The sequence below is a fragment of the Oncorhynchus mykiss genome, chromosome 24, assembly GCF_013265735.2.
Source record: "Oncorhynchus mykiss isolate Arlee chromosome 24, USDA_OmykA_1.1, whole genome shotgun sequence".
Taxonomy (NCBI): Eukaryota; Metazoa; Chordata; class Actinopteri; order Salmoniformes; family Salmonidae; genus Oncorhynchus; species Oncorhynchus mykiss.
Window position 1 is genome coordinate 22,302,778 of NC_048588.1, and position 24,880 is coordinate 22,327,657.

Genomic DNA, 24,880 nt, shown 5'->3' on the forward strand with positions numbered 1-24,880 from the left:
GCTTTTAGGAAGTTATCCTATAGCCAATAGGTATTCGACAACACTTGATAGTAATAAAGCCAGAAGTTAAATTGAGGGTAAATAATACATCTTTGAATGACGTCATTTTTCTTTGCAAGTAAAAAGGAACAGAACCTTACTTAAAACCGCAAATATATCCAAGCCATCGCTTTTTGGTTTTAACGTCAAATTTATTGACAAATAGGACTACAAATCGTTATAACGGCATAATAAACAAATAACAATAACAATAAAATAACAATAACAATAAAATAATAATAATCTGCTATTACCATTTAAAAAAATACCGTTAGTGTGTTATTGTGTTAGGCTGCGAAAGTAAATTTGGAATAGAAAATACGATCGTAAAACAAGTGCATAAGAAATTACAAAGGCTAAAAGGTTATCTTTCAACTCACAATAATTATACCCGCGGTAGACTGCAATCAGCGTTGTACTGCAAAACATGTTTAGTGTTACTGTTCGTTTATAGTCGTTTTTCTTATCCCTTAATTGCTTTTAAAGAATAGCTACTATCATAATAATATGATTTTGATTGGTGTGTATGCCCAAATTGATGAAATACATTCATTCCTACATAGCCTACATACACATTCATTAATTTTATTCCCATCAGTTAGTATAGTCGTTTTTATTATCACTTGATTGCTTTTAAAGAATAGCTATTACAATAATAATAGTATATTTTTTATTTGTTTGTGATCCCAAATGCATCAAATAGACTACATGCATACGTAGCATACCTATACATTCATTGTAATCCCACCAGGTGGGCCTAACATAATAGGCCTGAAGCGTGTGACAAAATATCATGCTTTTGTATGACCAAACATTTCAATTCATTCTATTTAGTAGGCTACACACTTCTCTATTACAATTAACTATGCACATCCAGGTAATTTCCGAGGTTGAGAGTTGCGTCTCAAAATCAGTAGTCATATTGATTTTCGAGAAATAATATGAACAAATAATTAGCTGATGAAAGGTTAGGCCTAATACTAAAGCAGATAATAATAATGATAATGATAATAATAATAATACATCCAATGGTCATCTGAGATATTGTATCATATCATATAGTTTTTAAACTCCTTGTGCAATTAGACTGTATATAGGGAAGACCGAAGGAGCGAGACCGGTTTGGGCTGCGCTGAGATAGAGGGAGCGGTTGAGGGAGAGAGAGAGTGTGTCTGTCATTCATAGAGAGATAGTACGCATTAGACCATACTAGACCATATTAGAGACGCATAATTCCCTCAGATTACGCAGATATACAAATAATTCGAAAAAAAAACGATTTTGATAAACTCCCATATCTACTGGGTGAAAGAAATACCACAGTGTGCCATCACAACAGCAAGATTTATGACCTGTTGCCACAAGAAAAGGGCAACCAGTGAAGAACAAACACCATTGTAAATACAAGCCATATTTATGTTGATTTTTTTCCCCTTTTGTACTTTAACCATTTGCACATCGTCACAACACTGTAAAACATAATATGACATTTGTAATGTCTTTATATTCGTTTGGAACTTCCGTGAGATTAATGTTTACTGTTCATTTGATTGTTTATTTCACTTTTGTATATTATCTACTTCACTTGCTTTGACAATGTTAACATGTGTTTTCATGCCAATAAAGCGCCTTGAATTTAATTGAATAGTGGGAGAGAGAGAGAGGGACAGTGCGAGAGAGGGAGAGAGAGCGAGAGAGACGTTGATTGACATCTGCAGTGTCATGCAGTAAAGATGTGTATGGGGGGATCGTTTATATATAGCGGCGCGTCCGGGCACATTGTACTGAGATCATAATAACCACTCTGAAGCGCACTGCGCTCAAGTTGAAGGCAACTGCAGTTAGTACCGCTCAGGGATAGAACAAAGCAAGCCTGTTCCGAAAACGGAAAACTAAAATGCATCAATAAATCGCTTGAAGACACCCAACTCTCAAGTTTGAACTGGTTTCGTTTTGATATTTTGAAGTTAATATTTGGGCACAGTGCGAAAGTCAAGCACATCGGGAAATCATGCACTGTCAAGCCGAGTTGAGACTCTCCTCCCCGGTACAGCTGAAAGCAGCCAGGCGTCGCTACAAGACTTTTATGATTGACGAAATTCTTTCCAAGGAAACCTGTGATTACTTTGAGAAACTTTCTCTTTACTCAGTATGCCCTTCACTCATCGTTAGGCCTAAACCTCTGCACTCATGTTCGGGTAAGTGAATATGCTTGAACTCTGTCAAATCAAGGGATGCTGATGAATGCATAATGGTGTTAATGGTTTATATATAATATTTATATGCATGCAGTGAATGCTAATCATCATTGTATTAAAACTACATCTGATTTTGTTTATCATGAACAGAGTGAGTTATAGGCATATTCTTCTTATTCTTCTGTAACGTTCAGGCGATCGTCCATCATGTGTCTACTCATATCACGAAATACCTAAGGCTAATGGTTATATTAGGGGTATTGACAAAATATCTTACATTCAGTTGTCAGTAGAGACCATAACATGACGCAACACACCTGTGCAGAATCTATTACATGTCAAATAACAGCTTTGGAGAAATTGAGCTGCATTTGCATGACTTTATTTTCGATAAATCTACTCTAATATAAGAAAATACGGAACAGGGACAGGTCCAGAATCACATTAGACGTCATGATTGTCAATTAATGTTTAACAATGCAAGATGCGCACTATAGAAATGGACCATGTGTAAAATGAATTCAGGCGACTGGCCTGACTTGCACTTTTACTCATGGTGGACTTTTATATTCGTGTTTGGCCTGCTGTCTATATTTATCAAAGGTCTATATTATGGAGAATACTATTGTGATAGCCTGCTATTTACAGAGATTTTGTCATGTAACTTTAACCCGTGAAATTATGAAATCAAAAGCACCAAATAAATGCAACATGTACAGTAGATTTAATGTAGACCCCAGGGTTTTAGTAACCTATTTATTAGACTTGATAGTTTGAATTTCTTTTTTAAAACAGCAGAAATGAATCAATCCTTTTCCAACCCTAAACATTATTTCACAGTTTAACTGTAATTCCATTTTATTTCATTCACAATTAAAACCTAATGCACTGGGACCTATAACATTTATTTAACAATTCTCAATATACCGTCTCACATGAAATCAGTAAATCCCTCCAATCAGTCTAGATTATTAGTTTAATATATTATCCTGACATTCAGATCATTATCAGCATCAGTCTTTTAGGTTCATGTTATAGATACAGGATGAACCAAGTCCCAGTGTTGGAATCAAGGTGGTTTGTAAAGTGAAACCTGGTTCCCCGTTAATTATGTTGACACTTTTAAATTAACATATTCTCTTCTGACAAAAGACACAAACTCAGAACGCACAACAGCCAACCCTGCACTTAGTTGAACAACAGGCTTTTGGTTTCTAGAGCCGTAACCTCTAGGCCACTTGTCCTCATTCAGAAGGATTAATGTGGGCGCTGTGCTAAACCCAGAGCCTTGCCTAATGACTTTTACTGCTGCCACTTTGCATTTACTGAAGCATGGGCAATGCCCTCTACCTAACTCTCTTTCTGTGTATATGGGGCTGCAAGATGTGTCCAGAGTTCCCCGGTTTGATATTGGTAAGGGCAGGTACATGGTGGTTAAGGGCAAGGTTAGTATGTCATGACTGATGGACATTTGTCTGCCTGACTCTACAGTTGATTGTGCAAACACCATGAACGTTTACAGTATGCTGATAAAGTGTGCAAGTCAGCCCCAATGACCTTTATTCATAGAAGTATGTTGCTTTGTGAAGAGAGATTCATTGCAATTGTCATCTCGTAAATTGCAGCACAACTCATAAATGCATGGGTTACATGCACTTGATCCAACTGTTTCAGTGAGGAAGACTACCTTCATTCTTCATTCAGTATCCAGAAAGGCCAATCAAAACAAATCATTATTGCATAAAATAATTCCTTAATCAATACAAGCAGATTTGAAAAAGCAAAAAACAAAACATTGGCACAAAGTGTAAAGACACAGATAATGCTTTGTTTACACAATATCTAGCAGCACTTGATTTCTGTAAATCATCATCATCAACTCCCTTTTCTTCCCACTTATCATGGCTTACCAACGGTCATTTAAACACAATTACTGTTGTTCTGCAGTCAGTCATAAAAGCTTTCACCACCGTGTTATAATTATCCAGGGAATTGACAAATTAATTTTCCTAAAAAGCATTTGGCATGAAAGACTGTCACACGTTTGTCCTTCAGTTGCAGCAGCATTTCGGAATCCATTCTCAAAGGGGTTATCCTGCTGTTATGAGTCAAAACAACGTTGACTACTGCTCTCTCAAGTAACTATTATGATAATTGCCTAAACTATGAAATAATAGCCGCTGCAATTTGATGATGACAGTGACAAAGGTATAAATAGCAGGCAATGTGGGGTTTCGGTGTGTGCCAGAGGGCACTGTAAAGGGTTTTGGCAGCCCTGTGATGGATGGATAGAGTAACCAGCCCACATCTCACTACACAGTGCCCACCACTTATTCGTAGCTGAGGAGGTGTGAGACACAGTATAGTCCCGCACAATGTCTTGTAACGCTCAATATAGAAGCTGGCAGGCTTATAGGCCCAGGGCCAGTGAAAGGCCATTTGCCTGATGTGGTCCCCATCAGTGAACGTGAACTCTATATTTTTACGGTGTGGAGCTTCTGCTCCAGCAGTTACCAGTAGAGGCTGCTATAGGACAGTGGTGCTGGGCAGGCAACAAACCAGGCTGTGAGGCCTGGAGGGCTTTTACCCAAATTAACAGCTGTTTGTTTGTTCTTGATGTAATATGGCATCAACTAGTAGGATGCCACTCAACATGTCAACAAAGTGATTACTCCTCTCTTTGATCCGGCAATCCCCTCTTTTCTGTGATGATTTTATCTGTCACAGATCACGCCTCTCTGTTCCCTGCTTTATGTTTCACAACGGTCCATTTACCTGTACCAAGCCAAATGCCCTTACGACAGTGTACACAGTAAAACCAGTTGATGAGCTCAGAGCGTATTCTCTGCTCTCGTTTTTGTGCCTTGTACAACTACAGGAGTGATAGACCTGCTAGACAGACCTGACCTCCAGCAGAACATTACCTTGCTGGGGAGCTGTGAACAGTGTAATGACGGGTTACAATATTTCATTTGGAGTCTTATCTCTCAGCAGAACCCAGGGCAAGGCTTTTAGTTGGATTTCTGTAAGGAGGTGAGAGAGATAAAGATCAACTCCGGCGTAATCTCACATGACAGTGCGATGAAAAATGGCCAAATAGGAGGGTGTGGACCTCGAGGGGCCCAGGTACTGCAGCATAGTCATACGCCACCACTGAGGGTTTAGGGAAGAAAGCAGGGAGAGCCAAGGGTTTTCATCCCATTTTTACAGTTAATCCACCACAGACAATAAGGCCTGCTATTAACCACGAGGCTAGCTTGAGGAGTAGGATCATGTCTCTGTTAACACAGTAAGTATTGACCCATGCAACCACCACACACACACACACACACACACACACACACACACACACACACACACACACACACACACACACAGAAAATGTTTACAGTAGATTGTAATGCAAGCTGCACTGAACACACGATGCATTCGTATTGGTACACAAGTACCATCTGACAATTAGAAAATAGCATCACAACACTACACATAACATTCTAGAAACCTCAAAACATCTCATGAAACCCAAATTTGAGTTGAAATTGGCACTTAACTGATCTGTGAGAGTTGAAACAGATTAAAAAGTAGCATACCCTGTTGCCCATCCCATCCCTGCAGTGTTTGACTTGGGCTGGCTTGGCAAGACGGCTGTTGAGTGAAGAAATATATGTCTAATGTAACACTTCTCAACCTGTCACCACATGATGTACCCAAAGCAATACATGTTGCTGTAGGTTCATTTGGCCTCTGAATGCCAAGTCTTGAATCATCATCTTGGAATCCAATTAAACAAAGAGAAAAGGTGCAGAAAATAAGGAGTAAAAATCAAACAACTAATGAGCTTGTTGCTGGAGATTTCCCTGCAAACAGAAAAATGGTGACTCATTCTACTGAGTAACTGCCATTGTTAATGCCTTCAAATGATAAACAGTACCAGTTAAAAGTTTGCATACACTTACTCATTCAAGCGTTTTTCTTTATTTTTTTTACTATTTTCTACATTGTAGAATAATAGTGAAGACATCAAAACTATGAAATAACACATATGGAATCATGTGGTAACGAAAAAAGTGTTAAACAAATCTAAATATATTTTATATTTGAGATTCTTCAAAGTAGCCACCCTTTGCCTTGATGACAACTTTGCATACTCTTGGCATTCTCTCAATCAGCTTCATGAGGTAGTCACCTGGATTGTATTTCATTTTAACAGGTGTGCCTTCTTAAAAGTTAATTAGTGGAATTTCTTTCATTCATAATGCGTTTGAGCCAATCAGTTGTGTTGTGACAAGGTAGGGGTGGTATACAGAAGACAGCCCTATTTGGTAAAAGACCAAGCCCATATTATGACAAGAACAGCTCAAACAAGCTAAGAGAAATGGCAGTCCATCATTACTTGAAGACATGAAGGTCAGTCAATCTGGAAAATTTCAAGAACTTTGAAAGTTTCTTCAAGTGCAGTCGCAAAAACCATCAAGCACTTTGATGAAACTGGCTCTCATGAGGACCGCCACAGGAAAGGAAGACCCAGAGTTACCTCTGCTGCAGAGGAAAAGTTAATTCGAGTTAACTGCACCTCAGAAATGTTAGCCCAAATAAATGCTTCACAGAGTTCAAGTAACAGACACATCTCAACAGCAACTGTTCAGAGGAGACTGCGTGAATCAGGCCTTCATGGTTGAATTGCTGCAAATTAAATACTACTAACGGAAACCAACAATAAGAAGAGACTTGCTTGGGCTAAGAAACAAAAGTAATGGACATTATACCGGTGGAAATCTGTCCTTTGGTCTGATGAGTCCAAATTTGAGATTTTTGGTTCTAACTGCAGTGTCTTTGTGAGACGCAAAGTGGGTGAACTGATGATCTCCGCATGTGTGGTTTCCACCCGAGAAGCATGGAGAAGCTCTGCTGGTGACATGGTCTGTGATTTATTTAGAATTCAATACACACTTAACCAGCATGGCTACCACAGCATTCTGCAGCGATACGCCATCTCATCTGGTTTGCGCTTAGTAAGACTATAATTTGTTTTTCAACAGGACAATGGCCCAACCCACCTCCAGTTTCCAGTTGAAGCTGGTTAAGAGAATGCAAAGAGTGTGCAAAGCTGTCATCAACGCATAGGGTGGCTACTTTGAAGAATCTAAAATCCCAAATATATTTAGATTTGTTTACCACTTGTTTGGTTACTACATGATTCCATTTGTGTTGTTACATAGTTTTGATCTACTCACTATTATTCAACAATGTAGATAAGAGGAAAAATAAAGAAAAATCCTTCATTGAGTAGGTGTGTCCAAACTTTTGACTGGTACTGTATATAATGTGATTTAAACTCTAAAAATCTACATTTTTAAAAACTTCAATAACGATTACATTATCGATTATATATGATAAACAGGCATGTGTGTATCAAATGTTTCCAGACTATTCTTGGTCTATTATTAGGAAGTATTTATTCTGTAATGACTACCACAAGCACGTGCCAGTCCGATCATTCCGATTGTGCTTGTCAAGAGTATCAGTGTGCTTTAGCATGGACAGAGTGCACTCTCCCTGCTACACAAATGGTTTATTTGTAGACTTTTGACCGGGCATTGGCACTTGTCAACAATGTGTCAGATCTGGGCTCAGGAAGCCAGCTCAGTTGTCAGTGGAAAGTCATCATGAGGTCTGATTTTTCCCTGCTGACAAGCATCCAAAAGACACAGCTGTCACAACTCTAAAGACAAGCTCAAGCTCTGCACTGACAGGAGATTTCCTGAAGAACGTGAAAGAAATCAAGATGTTTCCGTTCTTTCTTTTCAATCAATCTTCTCATTTAAAATGACAGGAACAATTCATCACTTGGACTTATTATGTTATGATATATCTGTGTATTTTGGATTATTCCATAATAATACCAATATATTTCCGAAAGATAAATATATGTGTTAAAATGTAACAGAGATAAATATGCCATTTAATAAAAATCAAGTTAGGACATCTGCACAGTTCCCCTCAGTTTGTCACAATCTCAACATCAAAGACAACGGTAATATAGGAGAGTAACAGAAAGAGAGAGAAAGAGAACGAAAGAGAGAAAGAGAAAAAGAGGGAAGGCGTTGTGGAGGGAAGGAGGCATCATGTCCAGACAGCAGCAGTAGCAGCTATTCACCGAGGTGAACGATTAGTGATGAGCTCAGTGCCATGCGATGATGTCTTGCGTGATGTCATGTATATAGGGATGAGCCCGAGGTGCTGTCTGAGAGAATAGGGGATGTAGATATGGTAGGAGCAGGCTGCAGCGAGTAATCCCCCCCCCCCCGCCCAGACCATTACCTCCCAGACCATTACCTCCCAGACCAACCAACCAACCCCCTGTCACACCAGCTCCCATAACTTCTGAACATTACTGAAAATGTCAGAGAAAGGGGATACAAATTTAAGACCACGGTCTGCCTGGGTGTATCCTCTCAGTTGTGAATGTAGGGTTTGAATAATATAGCTTGTCTACAGTATGTGTTGGTGGAGAGATAAGAGAGGCAGATCCACCACAGGCATCTAGGAAGACACAAGGGGAAAGACTGTTCTGTGTTTGTAATGTGACAGCATAATGTCCTCTCTACTCCGTCATTGGATTTTATCTCTCTCCATATCTTCTTCCTAAGCACATCCCTCTCTCCTGCCACATAGCAGACAGAGCATTAGTTTCTATGTCAGTCTTAGTTCAGTCGTAAATTATGCCATGGGGATCTGCTGTTTATTTGAAGCCATAAGGTTTTTTCCACCAGATATTATGTTTATGCTAGAGCGCCGTCTTTGGTCTTGGCTCCAGTGGGTGGCCACCCCAGACATTTGTTACTTTTTATTGATTCTGGCGTCTCGCTGCTTCTGTCTGCATAGATAAAGAGATAGAGAGAGAAGAGAGGTGGGGGGTGGGTGGAGAGCAAGACGAGAGAAAGAGAGATGAATCATGGGGGAGAGAGTTAAACAGCAAGGGGCATAGTCACTTTGGATTTACAGCCTTGTGTGTGTTTGTGTGTGTGTGTGTGTGTGTGCGTGTGCGCGTGTGCGTGTGTGTGTGCGTGTGTGTGTGTGTGAGAGTGAGTGAGTGAGTGAGTGAGTGTGTTTGTGTGTGTTCAGGGTGGCAAAGACACATCATTTATCTGGCCAAGGAATTTTTTTTATTGGTGGGTTCAGAGTAGCAGAGTAAAACACACAGTGCGTCATTAAGATCACAACCTTCTACATCAAAGAGGTCAAAACACTTTTCGTAAAAAAAGAGCAATGAAAAGGAACCCAGTCTAAATGATTATTACAGGTCTATAAAAACTACCATCCGTGGTGATGCATACAGTACCAAATAAAACCACTACTAAAAATGAGAATATAAAAGTACAATTGTATTTAATGCTCTGCATTTTACCCTGCCTCTGACCTATCTCTCTTTTTGCTTTTTTAGGGTCCTCCTCACTGCGGGCCTACCCCCTCCTCTCAGTCATCACGCGGCAGCCCCCCAACCTGCCCCCTCACCTTTCCCAGCCCTCCTCCCCCGGCCAGGTTCCCAATCTGACCCTGCTCTCCCCCCAGCACCACTCCCGGGTCTCCGAGCCCTCCCACAGCGAGACAACTGTCAGCATCAGCAGCGAGTCAGACACGGAGCACAGTACCCCCCGGCTGAAGAAACCCAGACGCAGCCGCACCATCTTCACTGAGCTGCAGCTCATGGGCCTGGAGAAGAAGTTCCAGAAACAGAAGTACCTCTCCACCCCTGATAGGTCAGTATCGTATTGCATCTCGCCACTGTTAGGCCAAAATGAAAGCAGTCTGATTGGTTACTTGAAAGAAGCTACCTCCTGATAGATCAGTATTATACTACCTCTCAAATGTCATACCGTATTTCATTCGGTCAGTCAAGCTGGTGAAAATGAGAAATTCTGTGAAAGCAACCAAACTTCATAAAACATAAAACAAATGCAATAGCTGACTAGAGGTTCAGCATCAACATCATAACATTTTGATGTATGTCCTGGGCAATATGTCATGTAATGTTAAGTTATCTAATCCAGGCATTACCTCAGCATTCTAGTTGAGACAAGAGCAACATTTTAACCATAAGCTTTTGAATAGCAAAAAGCCTCAACAAAGAAACACTGCTCTATTCAAGAAAATCGGGACATCTGCCAACACAAGCAAACAGACATATACTCCATTGATTGACTGCCAATCATGTAATATATGTGCAGGTGTATATAAAATGCATTTAGCTTTATACACTGTATTTAGATGAGGTAATATTCATGTTAATATCCATGTCGTAGGTTCCAGTCCCTGGGTCATTTTTGAGACCTGACATACGGCCATAACACATTTTCCATTTTATTTTAAACTCCACTTTCAGATTTGGCCTACCGGACGTATTTCCATTATAACCCAAGTTAATATTGAGCCATAAACCTCAGATTTTCCTTTGGTCGAGCAACAAGAACACCAGACAGCTAGTAAACCTCAGCAACACATGGTTACAACAGCTTGTTCAGAGCGAGAAGATAAATCACTATTTTACTAAAACTCAACAGCCACAAAATGCTTTGAAAATGGTCAGTTATTTTTTATATTGTTGTAGATTTGTACTAAAAAAGGCACCAGTGTATTTACTGGAACTTGACTATTTTAAAACCTGCCTGTTCCTTCTCCTTGGCCCTGAAGAATCTGAAGAAGAATTGTGAGAGCATGCTTGTTATCAACCCTGTCTATAGATGGGTTGGCGATTTATGAATCAAATCAGGCGGGGTTGGCTTAGATTGTTGACAACATGTAAACTATCTTTAGTCTCCAATGTTTATTGAAAACAAATACATTTGTAGGATGAGCACTTGTTGTCTCTAAAACACATCGTTACAGTTGTTGATTAGCTAGCTAGCCATATTAGCATAGACGTGACATCAGTAAAAACACGTAAAAACAAGACATGGTATCAAGAACAAGCTGAAACTAGCCAACTACGATTCCCCACATGGCAGATTCTTGTTATTTTTGCTAGCAATCTGGCCATCCAGAATCACAACAACACACGGCGTTCTGACATGTTGAAATGTGCGCATTATTTTTGTGACGTTGTCAACTAACCTGTTAATTCACATCTCATTCTGGGGAAAGCTCCCACAATGCATCTCTTCTTCAATGCAAATCACACTTCTCTGTTCTAGCCAATGAGCCACACCACACCTCCCCTGTGAACTCCCAGGCAGGCTGAGGTAGACTACAATAGCCCAGCGGTGATCCAAACGACCCACCCTGTCCTCACTGACAAATCTGTATAATGCCAATAATCAAATTCCCACTGGCTGTGATGAACTAATTAAACCCACAGCTGGATTGAAAACATAAACAGAGAAAATCCCCTTTCAAAGCCCACATCACAAGTGTGGCATGCTCCCCAGTTCACTTTGTTATGATCCAAAGATAACTCCTTGTCTCTGCTTTTTTTTCTTTAGCTATTTCTTGGCTTGGAGACACTGTGGTCTTTGACTGAGACAATGCTCTGAGGAAAACAGCATATAAAAAGCCCCCAACACCACACCACAGACTGTAATGATTTAAATCATTAGGCAGTAATGATTTTATTTAATTGAGATTAGTATAATCAGCATCATCATCATTATCATTATGCATTAAGCTGCAACTAAAATCCCTGCTGATACAGGTTAGAGACTTGAACAGCAAACAGAGGACTTCTAAGTGCCTCCAGCAGAGTCATTCTACAGTACTGTATGGCAGTCTGTTGCTGTGAGTGTGTGGTTTCCCTCCATAGAAGACTAATGACCATAAATAACTGAGGTGCTTTCCCCTCCTGAAATTACTTTCCTTGCCTCTAGTCTCTCCACTGGGCGGTTTGCCTGTATTTTTGGTGTAGAGTGTTGTTTTTTTTAAAAGTATGCACACACGCTTTTCTTCTGCACTCAATCATTGAGGCCGTGTGGCTGTCTATACTGTCTACAGTTGTATGGACTGATGTTCCTCTATGTAATCATTTCAAATCAGGTCAGATAGAGATGGTGAGGGCGGGAAAGAAGGGAGGATGAGAAGATAGGAAGAGGATACAAGATCAGAGGGCAAGCTGATGGATCAGTAGTAATCCTCTCTCTCTCTCTCTCTCTCTCTCTCTCTCTCTCTCTCTAATGAAAGCCAGTTCCACTCATTTGAGTGTGAAGGACTTAGAATTGAGATGTGGCGGAAATCTCATTTCAAAAACCAGATAAAGCCCCCTCCCTCTGTAGGCTGATCCGTCTTTCACTGACCCCCTTCCTGGGATATCATGTTACACGCCAACCAATATCCTTATTAGTCATGGATCAGAACATGTGGTGGAAGTGTCCAGGATTCCATACCCCCCTGAACATCCAGATACAAATGCTATGATTGGATAACTGAACTCCCTTACATATGTTCAATAAGGGTTCTCCTATATGCTGCAGGTGTAAAGTCTCTCTCTGGACCATAAGAGGGTGTATCAAAGAGACTACAGTACTTTGATGCACCATGCCAGAATGTGGTTATAAAGTCATGGTTAGGATGCAAGCTAGTCTCCAAAGGGAACGCCATCTAGATGATACAATGTATATGGCTAATGATGGCGTGCATTTCAGGGCAGGATAGTCAACAGGTGATTGGAAAGCTAAAGTAACTCATTAATTTTAGTTTGATTACTCCAGCTACACCCTCTCTGTGTAAATCAATTGTCTATCTTCTGCTGCTTTTCATCTTATAAAGAATGAACTCAAGTTTCAAAAACATGTACCCTGAGTTGCTGTGTGTACTGTGTGTCTTTGTTTCCCTGCAGACTAGACCTGGCCCAGTCCCTAGGCCTCACACAACTTCAAGTGAAGACCTGGTACCAGAACAGAAGGATGAAGTGGAAGAAAATGGTGAGAGCGCCACACACACATAACAACAATGACCCTGGGTCAGTGTAAAGGGAAGGAGTGGTAAGGGTGGAAATGACTGAGTTGGAGGGATGATGAGGGACTGGGACACAAAAGTCTAGTCTAGTCAGGTCAGCAGCTCAGAGAACAAAAGTCTCAAATCGTTAACTCCCCAGATTAATGACCCTATGTGGGGCAGCTCAGAGCCATACATCTTCCCTTAATTACTATAATAACCATGGTTGCCTTTGACCGCAGCCAGCATTTATCACAACCCCACTGAGCCACGTGTCTGTGTTTGTGTGCGTTATGTTGCTCCAGGTGCTGAAGGGCGGACAGGAGGCCCCCACCAAGCCCAAGGGCAGGCCCAAGAAGAACTCCATCCCCACCACCGAGGAGATAGAGGCAGAGGAAAGGCTGGCCAGGCTGGCTGAGGATGAGAGGATGAGGATCGCAGCCGAAGAGGCCTTGGCCCACGGAAAAGCTCCCCAATCGGAACCCCAGAACCTCAGCACGGTCGCCGGGGCAACAGAGACCCACAATCCCATGGCGGTGAGCGAGGGTCAAGTTCAGCGAGAGCAGCCACTCCCAATGCAGTCAGAGACACACGCCACCAGCTAAATAAGACAATTATTAATGTATGAATGAAACAGCTAAAGACTGGTGCTGACTGGAATACAGAAACACTTACTGTAGTGGCTCAGGATCGCTGAAAAAAGCCTGTCTGGTGTAGATTATTCAGTCGTGTTTGAGGTTTGACTGTACTGGATGACATTCATAGGTAGATCATTTGGGTTTTGCCATATCACTTCCGCCGTATACTGGAATGAAACGAGTTTACATATAGTGTCAGGCATATACAGTACATAGAAATGAAAAATCCAGAATTGTACAGTGCATTTTGTCCCTGTGTCAACAGTATCACCTCCCCAGCCTCAAACCTGCTTGTTCTACTGCAAGAGGACTCCTTTAGTCACATGCTATACAGTTTGCCTGAGTATTGTACTTATAACATAACATGAAATGACCACACTGGTCATGGTGCCTTTTTCTCTCAGAGGATATCACAAGTTTTATCAGTCTAGAAACACCAAGGTTTATTAATAATAAATTAAGTGTTATTTTACAGTGTTTCACTTTTGCTTATTAAAAATAATACATAAATACTATATGCTCTGGACTACAGTTAACACTGACGTTGTACCTGTTCTGTACAGCTTTGAACGAAATTGTATTTCTGTCCCAGAGCCACAGCATCGTCTCGTTTAATTGTTCAATGAACTTATGTTATGTTCCTTTTGCATTTGATGTTTCCAAAACAATATATTTCAATTTGTATCTATAAAGACATGCACTGTAACATACTGTAGCAATATTCTGGAAAGAAAAATATAGAGTATATGTAAATTATTATATTTTCATTTGGAGAAAAATAAGGTGTATCGAATTCTTTACCTTTCTCTTTTGACTCTGGGGCAGAATGATTTTACTGCCACGAGGGAAGCCTCTTAAGCTGTCAGAGACTGTAGAATTGAATAAATCACAGCCTGTGCCAAAGAAACGAGGAAACTGCCAAACATTTAAAATCTTTTAGAGAGGTTCTCAGCCCGCAGGCCTTTGCATCAAAGGAGCACTCCTCCAACTCTGCCTTACAGACTCCCCACATAAAACTGTCTTCAGCTGGTTGTCAACACTTTGATTTTCCGCTTTGGCCTCCTGTTCTTTCCTTCCAAAGATGTCTATTTGTAAAGAGTTCCTTTTTTAAAACAAAAATTCTATTTTTGGTTTGACATTAACTAGTACAGTATTTTTCTGATGTAAATAATGCTTGTTAGAAAGCTACTGAATAGTTATTTTTGCATGAACAACAAAATGCTCATTGTTCTGTATGTTGTTATTTTTACCATGTGTTTTGTGCTTTTAAATACACGTAATAAAATGGCAATCATTTCCATATGAATGATGAAAGTCCACCATTATTATTATTATCATATGAATTACTATTTTAAAAACATTAAATACCAGACCACAAGCATGGACTCCAAGGTTATTTGATTTTCAGGAAACCACATTTGTATTTTAACACTATTTGAACCAGAATTAAGTGTACTCCTAGGCTTATTTAATCTTCATCCATAAAAATATCTTTATGCTCTCACTATGCTACAATGAATCTTTGGTTTAATCTGATATGCAATGCAACTACATATACATGAAACCCTCTGCCGACATGCAGCAAGAGGTTCGAGCTGAGTTGACACAAAAAGCTTGTCATAGATATGACAGATCCCCTGCATACGCCAGAAGGCGAGGCCGCGAGGCAATGCATATGAAAGACAACTGTGCCTCATGTCACATAGAAAAATACATATTTCATCTATCCATTGACATCACTGTAGCTAATGAAACAGTTGCGTAAATCACACATTTGTGCAAATCAAGTAAATTGATAAACGTACACAACATCATATCATGTGTTTGAAATTTACATTTTTATTTATTAAAAACTATTTCAATACTGCAATATTGCAGTAAAATTAAATAATTCACAAAGTTTCACTGTGCACGTAATACTTTATTGAAGAGTTGACCATAAATCAGGCTTAGAGAACAAAGCCTTTTATACACTCTGTTTTGGGATTTTATCATCTTGATCTTTTCTGCAAACACGTTGGCCTTTAGTTCACTGAGACACTGCTCTTTGACCCAGGCCAGGCAAGCTAGTTATGCTGTAAAGTGTATTTTTAGTGCACGATACCAGACATGGATGATTTGTAAAACAAACAGTGCAGGTTGGCACTGAGTGAGATGCAATGTGCTCTAACGCCATGGGTAAACACTTTGATGATGCTTTCTATGAATGTGTATTTACAGGTGTACAGCAGCCCCTGGTTCCTTCCTTGGACCGTCAGTACAGCCCTATAGGCAGGAAGTGATGGTGCGGTGTCGGGGTGAGAGGCAGCTCTGTGTGTGGGCGTGAAGATCTGAGGAAGGCCAAGGTGGAGAACGGAGGGGAGGGGGAAAAAGTAGCTTTTATTCAGGCAAGGCAAGAACAGTCAAGGCAAGATCTTTCCACGGTATTAAAGCTACACAAATATGAGTCTTCAGGGGCATGCGGTGGAAGGGGCATAAGCATGATGCCAACTGCCAACCTTAACAAGACATTGCCAGAGCATCAGACAACTCAGTTTATATTTACATTGGCCAGAACACTGAGTGTAGCATGAACAAGAGGCTGGATATGAGCAACTGGAGCCAAACTATGCCATGTTTTCACTTCACATTGTTTTTGTCAAGACCCCATCATTCTAAGCCATGGAATAAAAAGTAATATTTCATCATTGAGTATGACGACTGTCAATCATATTTCTATGCCAGTCGACTGCCCGAAAACAGAGGTGAAGATGCCAAGGATCACGAAGAGGATCCACCAAGGAATTACTGAGTTTCATTATTGACTGGTGCATTGTACAGTTAGTTCCCAGTCATTTGTTTTGACTGATGTACACTACCATTAATACATTTGGGGTCACTTAGAAAATAACTTTTTTTTTTTAAAGAAAATTGAAAGAAATGTCCATTAAAATAACATAAAATGTATCAGAAATACAGTGTAGACATTGTTAATGTTGTAAATGACTATTGTAGCTGGAAACGGCAGATTTTTTTAATGGAATATCTACATAGGCGTACAGAGGCACATGATCAGCAACAATCCCTCCTGTGTTCCAATGTCACGTTGTGTTAGCTAATCCAAGTTTATAATTTTAAAAGGCTAATTGATCATTAGAAAACCCTTTCTCAATTATGTTAGCACAGCTGAAAACTATTGTCCTGGTTAAAGAAGCAATAAAACTGTCCTTTAGACTCATTGAGTATCTGGAGCATCAGCATTTGTGGGTTTGATTACGGGCTCAAAATGGCCAGAAACAAAGAACTTTCTTCTGAAACTCGTTAGTCTATTCTTGTTCTGAGAAATGAAGGCTATTCCATGCGATAAATTGTCAAGAAATTGAATATCTCGTACAACGCTGTGTACTACTCCCTTCACAGAACAGCGCAAATTGGCTCTAACCAGAATAGAAAGAGGAGTGGGAGGCCCCGGTGCACAACTGAGCAAGATGACAAGTACATCAGCGTGTCTAGTTTGAGAAACAGACGCCTCACAAGTCCTCAACTGGCAGCTTCATTAAATAGTAACCACAAAACACCCGTTTCAATGTCAACAGTAAAGAGGCGACTCCGGGATGCTGGCTTTTTAGGCAGAGTTCCTCTGTCCAGTGTCTGTGTTCTTTTGCACATCTAAATATTTTATTTTTACTGGCCGGTCTGAGATATGGCTTTGTCTTTGCAACTCTGCCTAGAGGGCCAATATCCCGGAATCACCTCTTCACTGTTGACGTTGAGACTGGTGTTTTGCGGGTACTATTTAATGAAGCTGCCAGTTGAGGACTTGTGAGGCATCTGTTTTTCAAACTAGACACTAATGTACATGTCCTCTTGCTCAGTTGTGCGCCGGGGCCTCCCTCTCCTCTTTCTATTCTGGTTAGAGACAGATGTGCGTGCGCTCTGTGACGGGAGTTGTACACAGCGTTGTATGAGATGTTCAGTTTCTTGGCAATTTATCGCATGGAATAGCCTTCATTTCTCAGAACAAGAATAGACTGACGAGTTTCAGAAGAAAGTCTTTGTTTCTGGCCATTTTGAGCCTGTAATCGAACCCACAAATGCTGATGCTCCAGATACTCAACAAGTCTAAAGAAGGACAGTCTTATTGCTTCTTTAATCAAGACAACAGTTTCCAGCTGTGCTAACATAATTGCAAAAGGGTTTTCAAATGATCAATTAGCCTTTTAAAATGATTAACTTGTATTAGCTAACACAATGTGCCCTTGGAACGCAGGAGTGATGGTTGCTGATAATGGGCCTCTACTTCAATATAGATATTCCATAAAAAATCTGCTGTTTCCAACTACACTAGTCATTTACAACATTAACAATATCTACACAGTATTTCTGATCAATTTGATGTTATTTTAATGGACAAAAAATGTGCTTTTCTTTCAATAACAAGGACTTTTCTAAGTGACCCCAATCTTTTGAATGGTAGTGAATATGTTTGACTATTTTAAATTTAGTACGCCACTTGCCAGTCAGAGCCAGGTTGATGTGAATGAGAAGTGATTCACTCAACCAAGCCACCTGGTTGAATTAGAACTAGAAAAACAGATAGATTCGAGCAGGTACAGTGAATCTCTTTTAATTGCAGAAACCGAGGGCAACATGTCCCTATTAAAGCCTTGTGAAAACAAAGGCTGTGGTTGGCAGCCAGCTAGGCAGGCAGGCCTGTTGTATGAGCTGTGAACTGAGCTAAGCGGAGCGGCAGGTCTCCACAGGCAGGGAGCTGAGCACTGCTGCTGGGTAATTGTTGTATGGCGAGGTAATGAAGGGTTACAAAAACAGCCCTGGGTAAAACACCAAAGGTCTTATTGAAGAGTTTGTGTTGTCTATGCCCAATAATATTTGTACCATGTTTTGTGCTGCTACCATGTTGTGCTGCTGCCATATTGTGTTGCTATCATGCTGTGTTGTCATGTGTTGCTGCCATGCTCTGTTGTTGTCTTAGGTCTCTCTTTATGTAGTGTTGTGGTGTCTCTCTTGTCGGGATGTGTGTTTTGTCCTATAGTTTTTTTTAAGGTCTTTTTGACTTTTGGTAGTCACTGTAAATAAGAATTGGTTAAAGGTAAACAAATTAAAATTAACAAAGAGCCTGCAATTTTGTCACAGGTTCAGACACAGGTCATAAAGAGTGGAGCTGGTGTCAATCCCAACCCCCCCCCCGGTAAAGCATCCATCGCGCACCTTCACCTGTCAACTTAACTCACGCTCTGCAGACAATTAGCCCTGTTGATTTGAGGTGTGCACTCAGTGTTTTATTCCCTTCTCTGTTATGACAGGGGAAGCAATTTCTAAATACCAAGGGAAGGAGGCACAGCAGGCGTACTAAAGTCAATAGAGGGAGATCCTGCCGACAACAGGAACAATCACCCTATTGTTTTCAACAGCAGCAGAGGAGAACATTACCGTGAACAAGTATATAAACATTCATAATGATGACATATGCGTTGGTCCACCCCACTTCAATTCAGGCGTGATTGCGAAATATTCATAAAGCTTGGCATTCAAATATCATTTTCACCATCAGTATCAGTTGTATTTGACATATACTGTTACTAAAAATGATGAACTATTTTACAATCAGTTCAAACAGGCATATTATCATTAGGATGCATTTTTAAATGAGCACAACCTATTTCCTGTTTTCCTCGTCTGTCTGTCTGTCCGTCCGTCCGTCCGTCCGTCCGTCCGTCCGTCCGTCCGTCCGTCCGTCCGTGAGACGGCGGGCGCTGCCTCCCTCCAGGCTCTCAGACTCATTCTTGCTGCAGGTACAATACTGGTATAACGTTTTAGAACACCTACTCTTTCAAGCGTTTTTCTTTATTTTTACTATTTTTGACTTTGTTGAATAATAGTGAAGACATCAAAACTATGAAATAACACATAAGGAATGATGTAGTAACCAAAAAAGCGTTAAACATCAAAATATATTTTATATTTGAGATTCTTCAAATAGCCACCCTTTGCCTTGATGAAAGATTTGCTCATGCTTGGCATTCTCTCAACCAGCTTCACCTGGAATGCTTTTACAGCAGTCTTGAAGGAATTCCCACATATGCTGAGCACTTGTTGGCTGTTTATCCTTCACTCTGCGGTCCGACTCATCTCCACAATCGGGGGATTGTGGAGGCCAGGTAATCTGATGCTACACTCCATCAATCTCCTTCTTGGTCAAATAGCCTTTACACAGCCTGGAGGTGTGTTAGGTCATTATTCTGTTGAAAAACAAATGATAGTCCAACTAAGCCCAAACCAGATGGGATGGGATCGCTGAAGAATGCTTTGGTAGCCATGCTTGTTAACCTCACTAGGGTAGGGGGCACTTTTTTCACCTCCGGATGAAAAGCATGCCCAAAGTAAACTACCTGCTACTCAGGCCCAGAAGCTAGTATATGCATATAATTGGTAGATTTGGATAGAAAACACTAAAGTTTCCAAACCGTTAAAATAATATCTGTGAGTATAACAGAACTGATATGGCAGGCAAAAACCTGATGAAAATCCATCCAGGAAGTGCCATTAGTTTGACCTGGCTGTTTTTCCAATGAAAGCCTATCCACCATTTAAGGGGATAGGACCCAGATTCCGTTCCCTATGACTTCCACTAGTTGTGAACAGTCTTTAGACATTGTTCCAGGCTTTTATTCTGAAAAATGAGGGAGAATGACCACTTTGAGTGAGTGGATACTGGGATGTCCCCAGAGCTGTTTCCTGTGCACGACCGAGAATGCGCCTCTCTTGTTTTTATTTTATTTTGACGACGCTATTGTCCGGTTGAAATATTATCGATCATTTAGGCTAAAAACAACCTGAGGATTGATTATAAACATTGTTTGACATGTTTCTACAAACTTTACGGATACTATTTGGAATTTTCGTCTGCCTGTTGTGACTGTCACGGGCGTCCAAGGTGCAGTGTGGTGGGCGTACATATTCCTTTTTATTAGAATATCGGCAACAAAAACAATAAAAAAATATTAAATAAACAATACAAAACAACCGTGAAGCTTAACAGGGCTATGATGCCTCTAACAAAGTTAACTACCCACCCCGAAAGGAGGGAAAAAAGGCTACCTAAGTATGATTCCCAATCAGAGACAACGATAGACAGCTGTCCCTGATTGAGACCCGTACCCGGCCAAAACATAGAAATAAAGAAACATAGAAAACAAAACACAGAATGCCCACCCCACATCACACCCTGACCTAACCAAATAGAGAAATAAAATGTCTCTCTAAGGTCAGGGCGTGACAGTGACTGCATTTGAGCCATTGGATTACTGAACAAAACGTACCAACAAAATGGAGGTTTTTGGATATAAAGAGGGACTTTATCGAACAAAACAAACATTTATTGTGTAACTGGGAGTCTTGTGAGTGCCACCATACGAAGATCATCAAAGGTAAGTGATTCATTTATTGTTATTTCTGACTTTCGTGGCTAATCTACTTGGCTGGTAACTGTATGTAATGTTTTGTGTGCTGCATGCTGTCCTAAGATGATCACATCGTTTGCTTTTGCCGTAAAGCATTTTTGAAATCTGACACAGCGGCTGGATTAACAACAAGTTAAGCTTTATTTTGATGTATTACACTTTCAGGAAGTTAATTATTTATAGTATATAGTAGTTAATTTGAATTTGGCTCTCTGCAATTTCACTGGATGTTGGCCAGGTGGGACGGTAGCATCCCACACCCCCTAGAGAGGTTAAGTAAAGCACCACCACATCAGCAAAGCACCACCACATCATAACACCTCCTGATCCATGCTTTACGGTGGGAAATACACATGCGGAGAACATCCGTTCATGCACACCGCCGTTCATGCAACAGTGGTTGCAAAAAAAATCTTCATTTGGACTCCAGACCAAAGGACAAATTTCCACCCGTCTAACGTCCATTGCTAGTGTTTCTTGGCCCAAGCAAGTATCTTCTTATTATTGGTGCCCTTTAGTAGTGGTTTCTTTGCAGCAATTCGACCATGAAGGTCTGATTCACACAGTCTCCTCTGAACAGTTGCTGTTGAGATGTACCTTTTACTTGAACTCTATGAAGCATTCATTTGGGCTGCAATTTCTGAGGCTGGTAACGCTAATGAACTTGTCCTCTGCAGCGGAGGTAACTGAGTTTTCCATTCCTGTGGCGGTCCTCATGAGAGCCAGTTTCATCGTAGCGCTTGGTGGGTTTTGCGACTGCACTTGAAGAAGCTTTCAATGTTGTTGACATTTTCTGGATTGACTGATCTTCATGTCTTCAAGTAATGATGGACTGTCATTTCTCTTTGGTTATTTGAGCTGTTCTTGCCATAATATGGACTTGGTATTTTACCAAATAGGGCTATCTTCTGTATACCACCCCTATACCACAACAGAACTGATTGGCTCAAACGCATTAAGAATGAAAGACATTGCACAAATTAACTTTTAAGAATTTTAAGAATGCACACATGTTAATTGAAATGCATTCCAGGTGACTACCTCATGAAGTTGGTTGAGAGAATGCCAAGAGTGTGCAAAGCTGTCATCAAGGCAACGGGCACCTTTTTTGGTAACTACATGATTTCATATGTGTTATTTCATAGTTTTGATGTTTTCACTGTTATTCTACTATGTAGAAAATAGTAAAAACAAAGGAAAACCCTTGAATGAGTAGGTGTTCTAAAACTTTTGACTGGTAGTGTACATCAAATGGCTTGTGAGTGAAGTTGATCATCACCAGCTCGGTCCAAAACAATCGCACTTATCCCAGCCCTCCCTCTGGCCAGCCCCGGCGTTAATGACTCGTCTCCCAGGCAGATCGTGCCCTGCAACAATCAAGCAAACTATCATGGCTGGCAGTAAAATTTAAACAACACTAAAATTGCATGGGGGCTAAAATGGTGGTGGGTACTGTCATAGTACTCGCAGAGTTTGATCGTAACTCATCCTGAGGCACAGCTGAGTAGGCTGAGGCCCGTTCACACAAAAGCCACCAGGGCCTGTGTGATTATATTTTATCACGGACTGCTCTGGCCTCTGGGAACTCCCTCCATTGGCTGGTTTAGTCCCCTGGTATTATATTGTTTTTCCTTCCATAAGATACACAGACCCTCAAACCCTCTCAGCAATGGAGCAAGTGGGGGACAGCTTTCATGGCAACATTAGGCTCCAGCAACAGGGGGTGTGAATACGAGACCATGGCAACATATATTGGCTGCAGTGGCTTTGTTAATTCACAACCCTACTTCCCTCGCCCCCTTTTCTCCCTCCCAGTCACCTCCTTCCCTTTGCCAGGATTTCACTCATGGTTTTCTCTAATGATAAAGAACAGCTCCCAATGCACTTAATTTAGGCAACATGGAAACCAAGCTCAATTGGCTTGTAATCTATATTTTACACTGAGAAGCAGGTTTATAAGTGAAGCCGTAGTCAAAGCCAAGGAAATGTCTCTGTGAGAAGGGAAAAAGTGCAACACCGCCGACTGTGTAATGCGGGATCAACTTAGTTTCAGGAATGCTGCGCAATTACGTATTTGTTGAAAGCCCTTTTCATAGTTCCTGAGCCCAATAGAAATGAAATGTGCCGATAGTTTTGTGTGCCGGAGCCGTGCCAGTCAGATGACTCCCTCCCTCCACAGTCAGTCAGGAGCCATGTCAGTCAGACAACTCCCGCACTCCACAGTCAGTCAGGAACAGTGCCAGTCAGGTGTCTCCCTCCCTTCACCGTCAGTCAGGTGCCGTGCCAGTCAGTTGACTCCCTCGCACCACAGTCAGTCAGGAGCTGTACCAGTCAGACGACTCCCTCGCACCACAATCAGTCACGAGCCGTACCAGTCAGATGACTCCCTCCCTCCACAGTCAGTCTGGAGCCGTGTCAGGAGACGTGTCAGTCAGACGACTCCCTCCCTCCACAGTCAGTCAGGAGTCGTGTCAGTCAGACAACTCCCTCCCTCCCTCCACAGTCAGTCAGGAGCCGTGCCAGTCAGACGACTCTCTCCCTCCCTCCACAGTCAGTCAGCAGCCCTGCCGGTCAGACGACTCCCTCCCTCTAAAGTCAGTCACGTTTTAATCTGTCTCTTGATTGTTCTCTCCTCGTAGAACTACCAAAGAAAACTTCCCCAAAAGCCTGTTTCCTCTCAGTCAAGTTCTTTGAATACGGTTATTCTTGTTTTCAGACATGAATTCTCACTCTTGAGTTAGGACACTTTCCTGTGTTGACAGAGTCAATTTTCCCCGGCTAGGGGTGTATGGCTACGGCCTCTTTCCATTTGGAAAGGTGTGTATGGACGGGCTTATTGTCAGCCATTCTCTGTTGTGTTGGGCATTAATGAGCTTAGGTGAGTGATGTGTCTCATGATACTTGCACAGGGGGAAAAATAAGGGATATTTGTGATTGGCAGGCTGTGAGGAGCTTCTATTCATTTTCACAGCACATTTACCGTCTCCTCTGTCGACTGCTCTGACAGAGACACATGTCAGCGTAGTTGTGAAGGGCTCCTGCTCCTCAATGCTGCCTGGCTGATGTCAGAGAGGAGGCAGGGGTCAGCCATCAGCCAAAGGGTGGTGCCTGGCTGTGTGATTGACAGGTCCTCGAACAGGAAGGCTCTTTCTGTTGAGTGGAGGGATTGTGGCGGTGATCACAATGAAGTATAGAACAATGGTACCGTGTAGGAGATGCGGCCAACACATCAGCTCACAAACAAGCCCAGAGCCACCCTTGCCTGCCGCATGCATCACTTAGCACCGAAACAAACAGAGGGTTAACCGCAAACACCCGAAGCACACACAGCACCTGTTGGTGAGCCAGAGTGCAGGAATGATTAATCTCTCCTATTATGCGCATGTCACTACAGATCTCAAACACATTGCTATAAGACCGCAGTCATAATTTACACGTTTGGATTACAAACCATAGAAGTAACATGTTGCTTTTTTTCTGTTCGAAAAACACAAGTCTATTTTACGTTATAGACTGTATTTGACTGTACTACAATTACCTGCTTCATATATTTTTAAGGGACCCTTGGCACAGGCGATGGGTGCTGTGGCACCATCAGTAAAACACAAGTTATCCGAGTCCA

The 24,880-nt window shown here is 41.2% G+C and overlaps 1 protein-coding gene across 1 annotated transcript; it reads left to right on the forward strand.

The window, feature by feature from the left end:
* Positions 1 to 1,839: 1,839 nt before the first annotated feature.
* Positions 1,840 to 15,163, forward strand: LOC110504032 (homeobox protein BarH-like 2). Its single transcript, XM_021582827.2, has 4 exons — positions 1,840 to 2,237; positions 9,682 to 9,997; positions 13,063 to 13,147; positions 13,466 to 15,163. Exons 1-4 carry the CDS (start codon positions 2,051 to 2,053, stop codon positions 13,763 to 13,765), a joined length of 888 nt encoding a protein of 295 aa, XP_021438502.1. The 5' UTR covers positions 1,840 to 2,050; the 3' UTR covers positions 13,766 to 15,163.
* Positions 15,164 to 24,880: the final 9,717 nt, after the last annotated feature.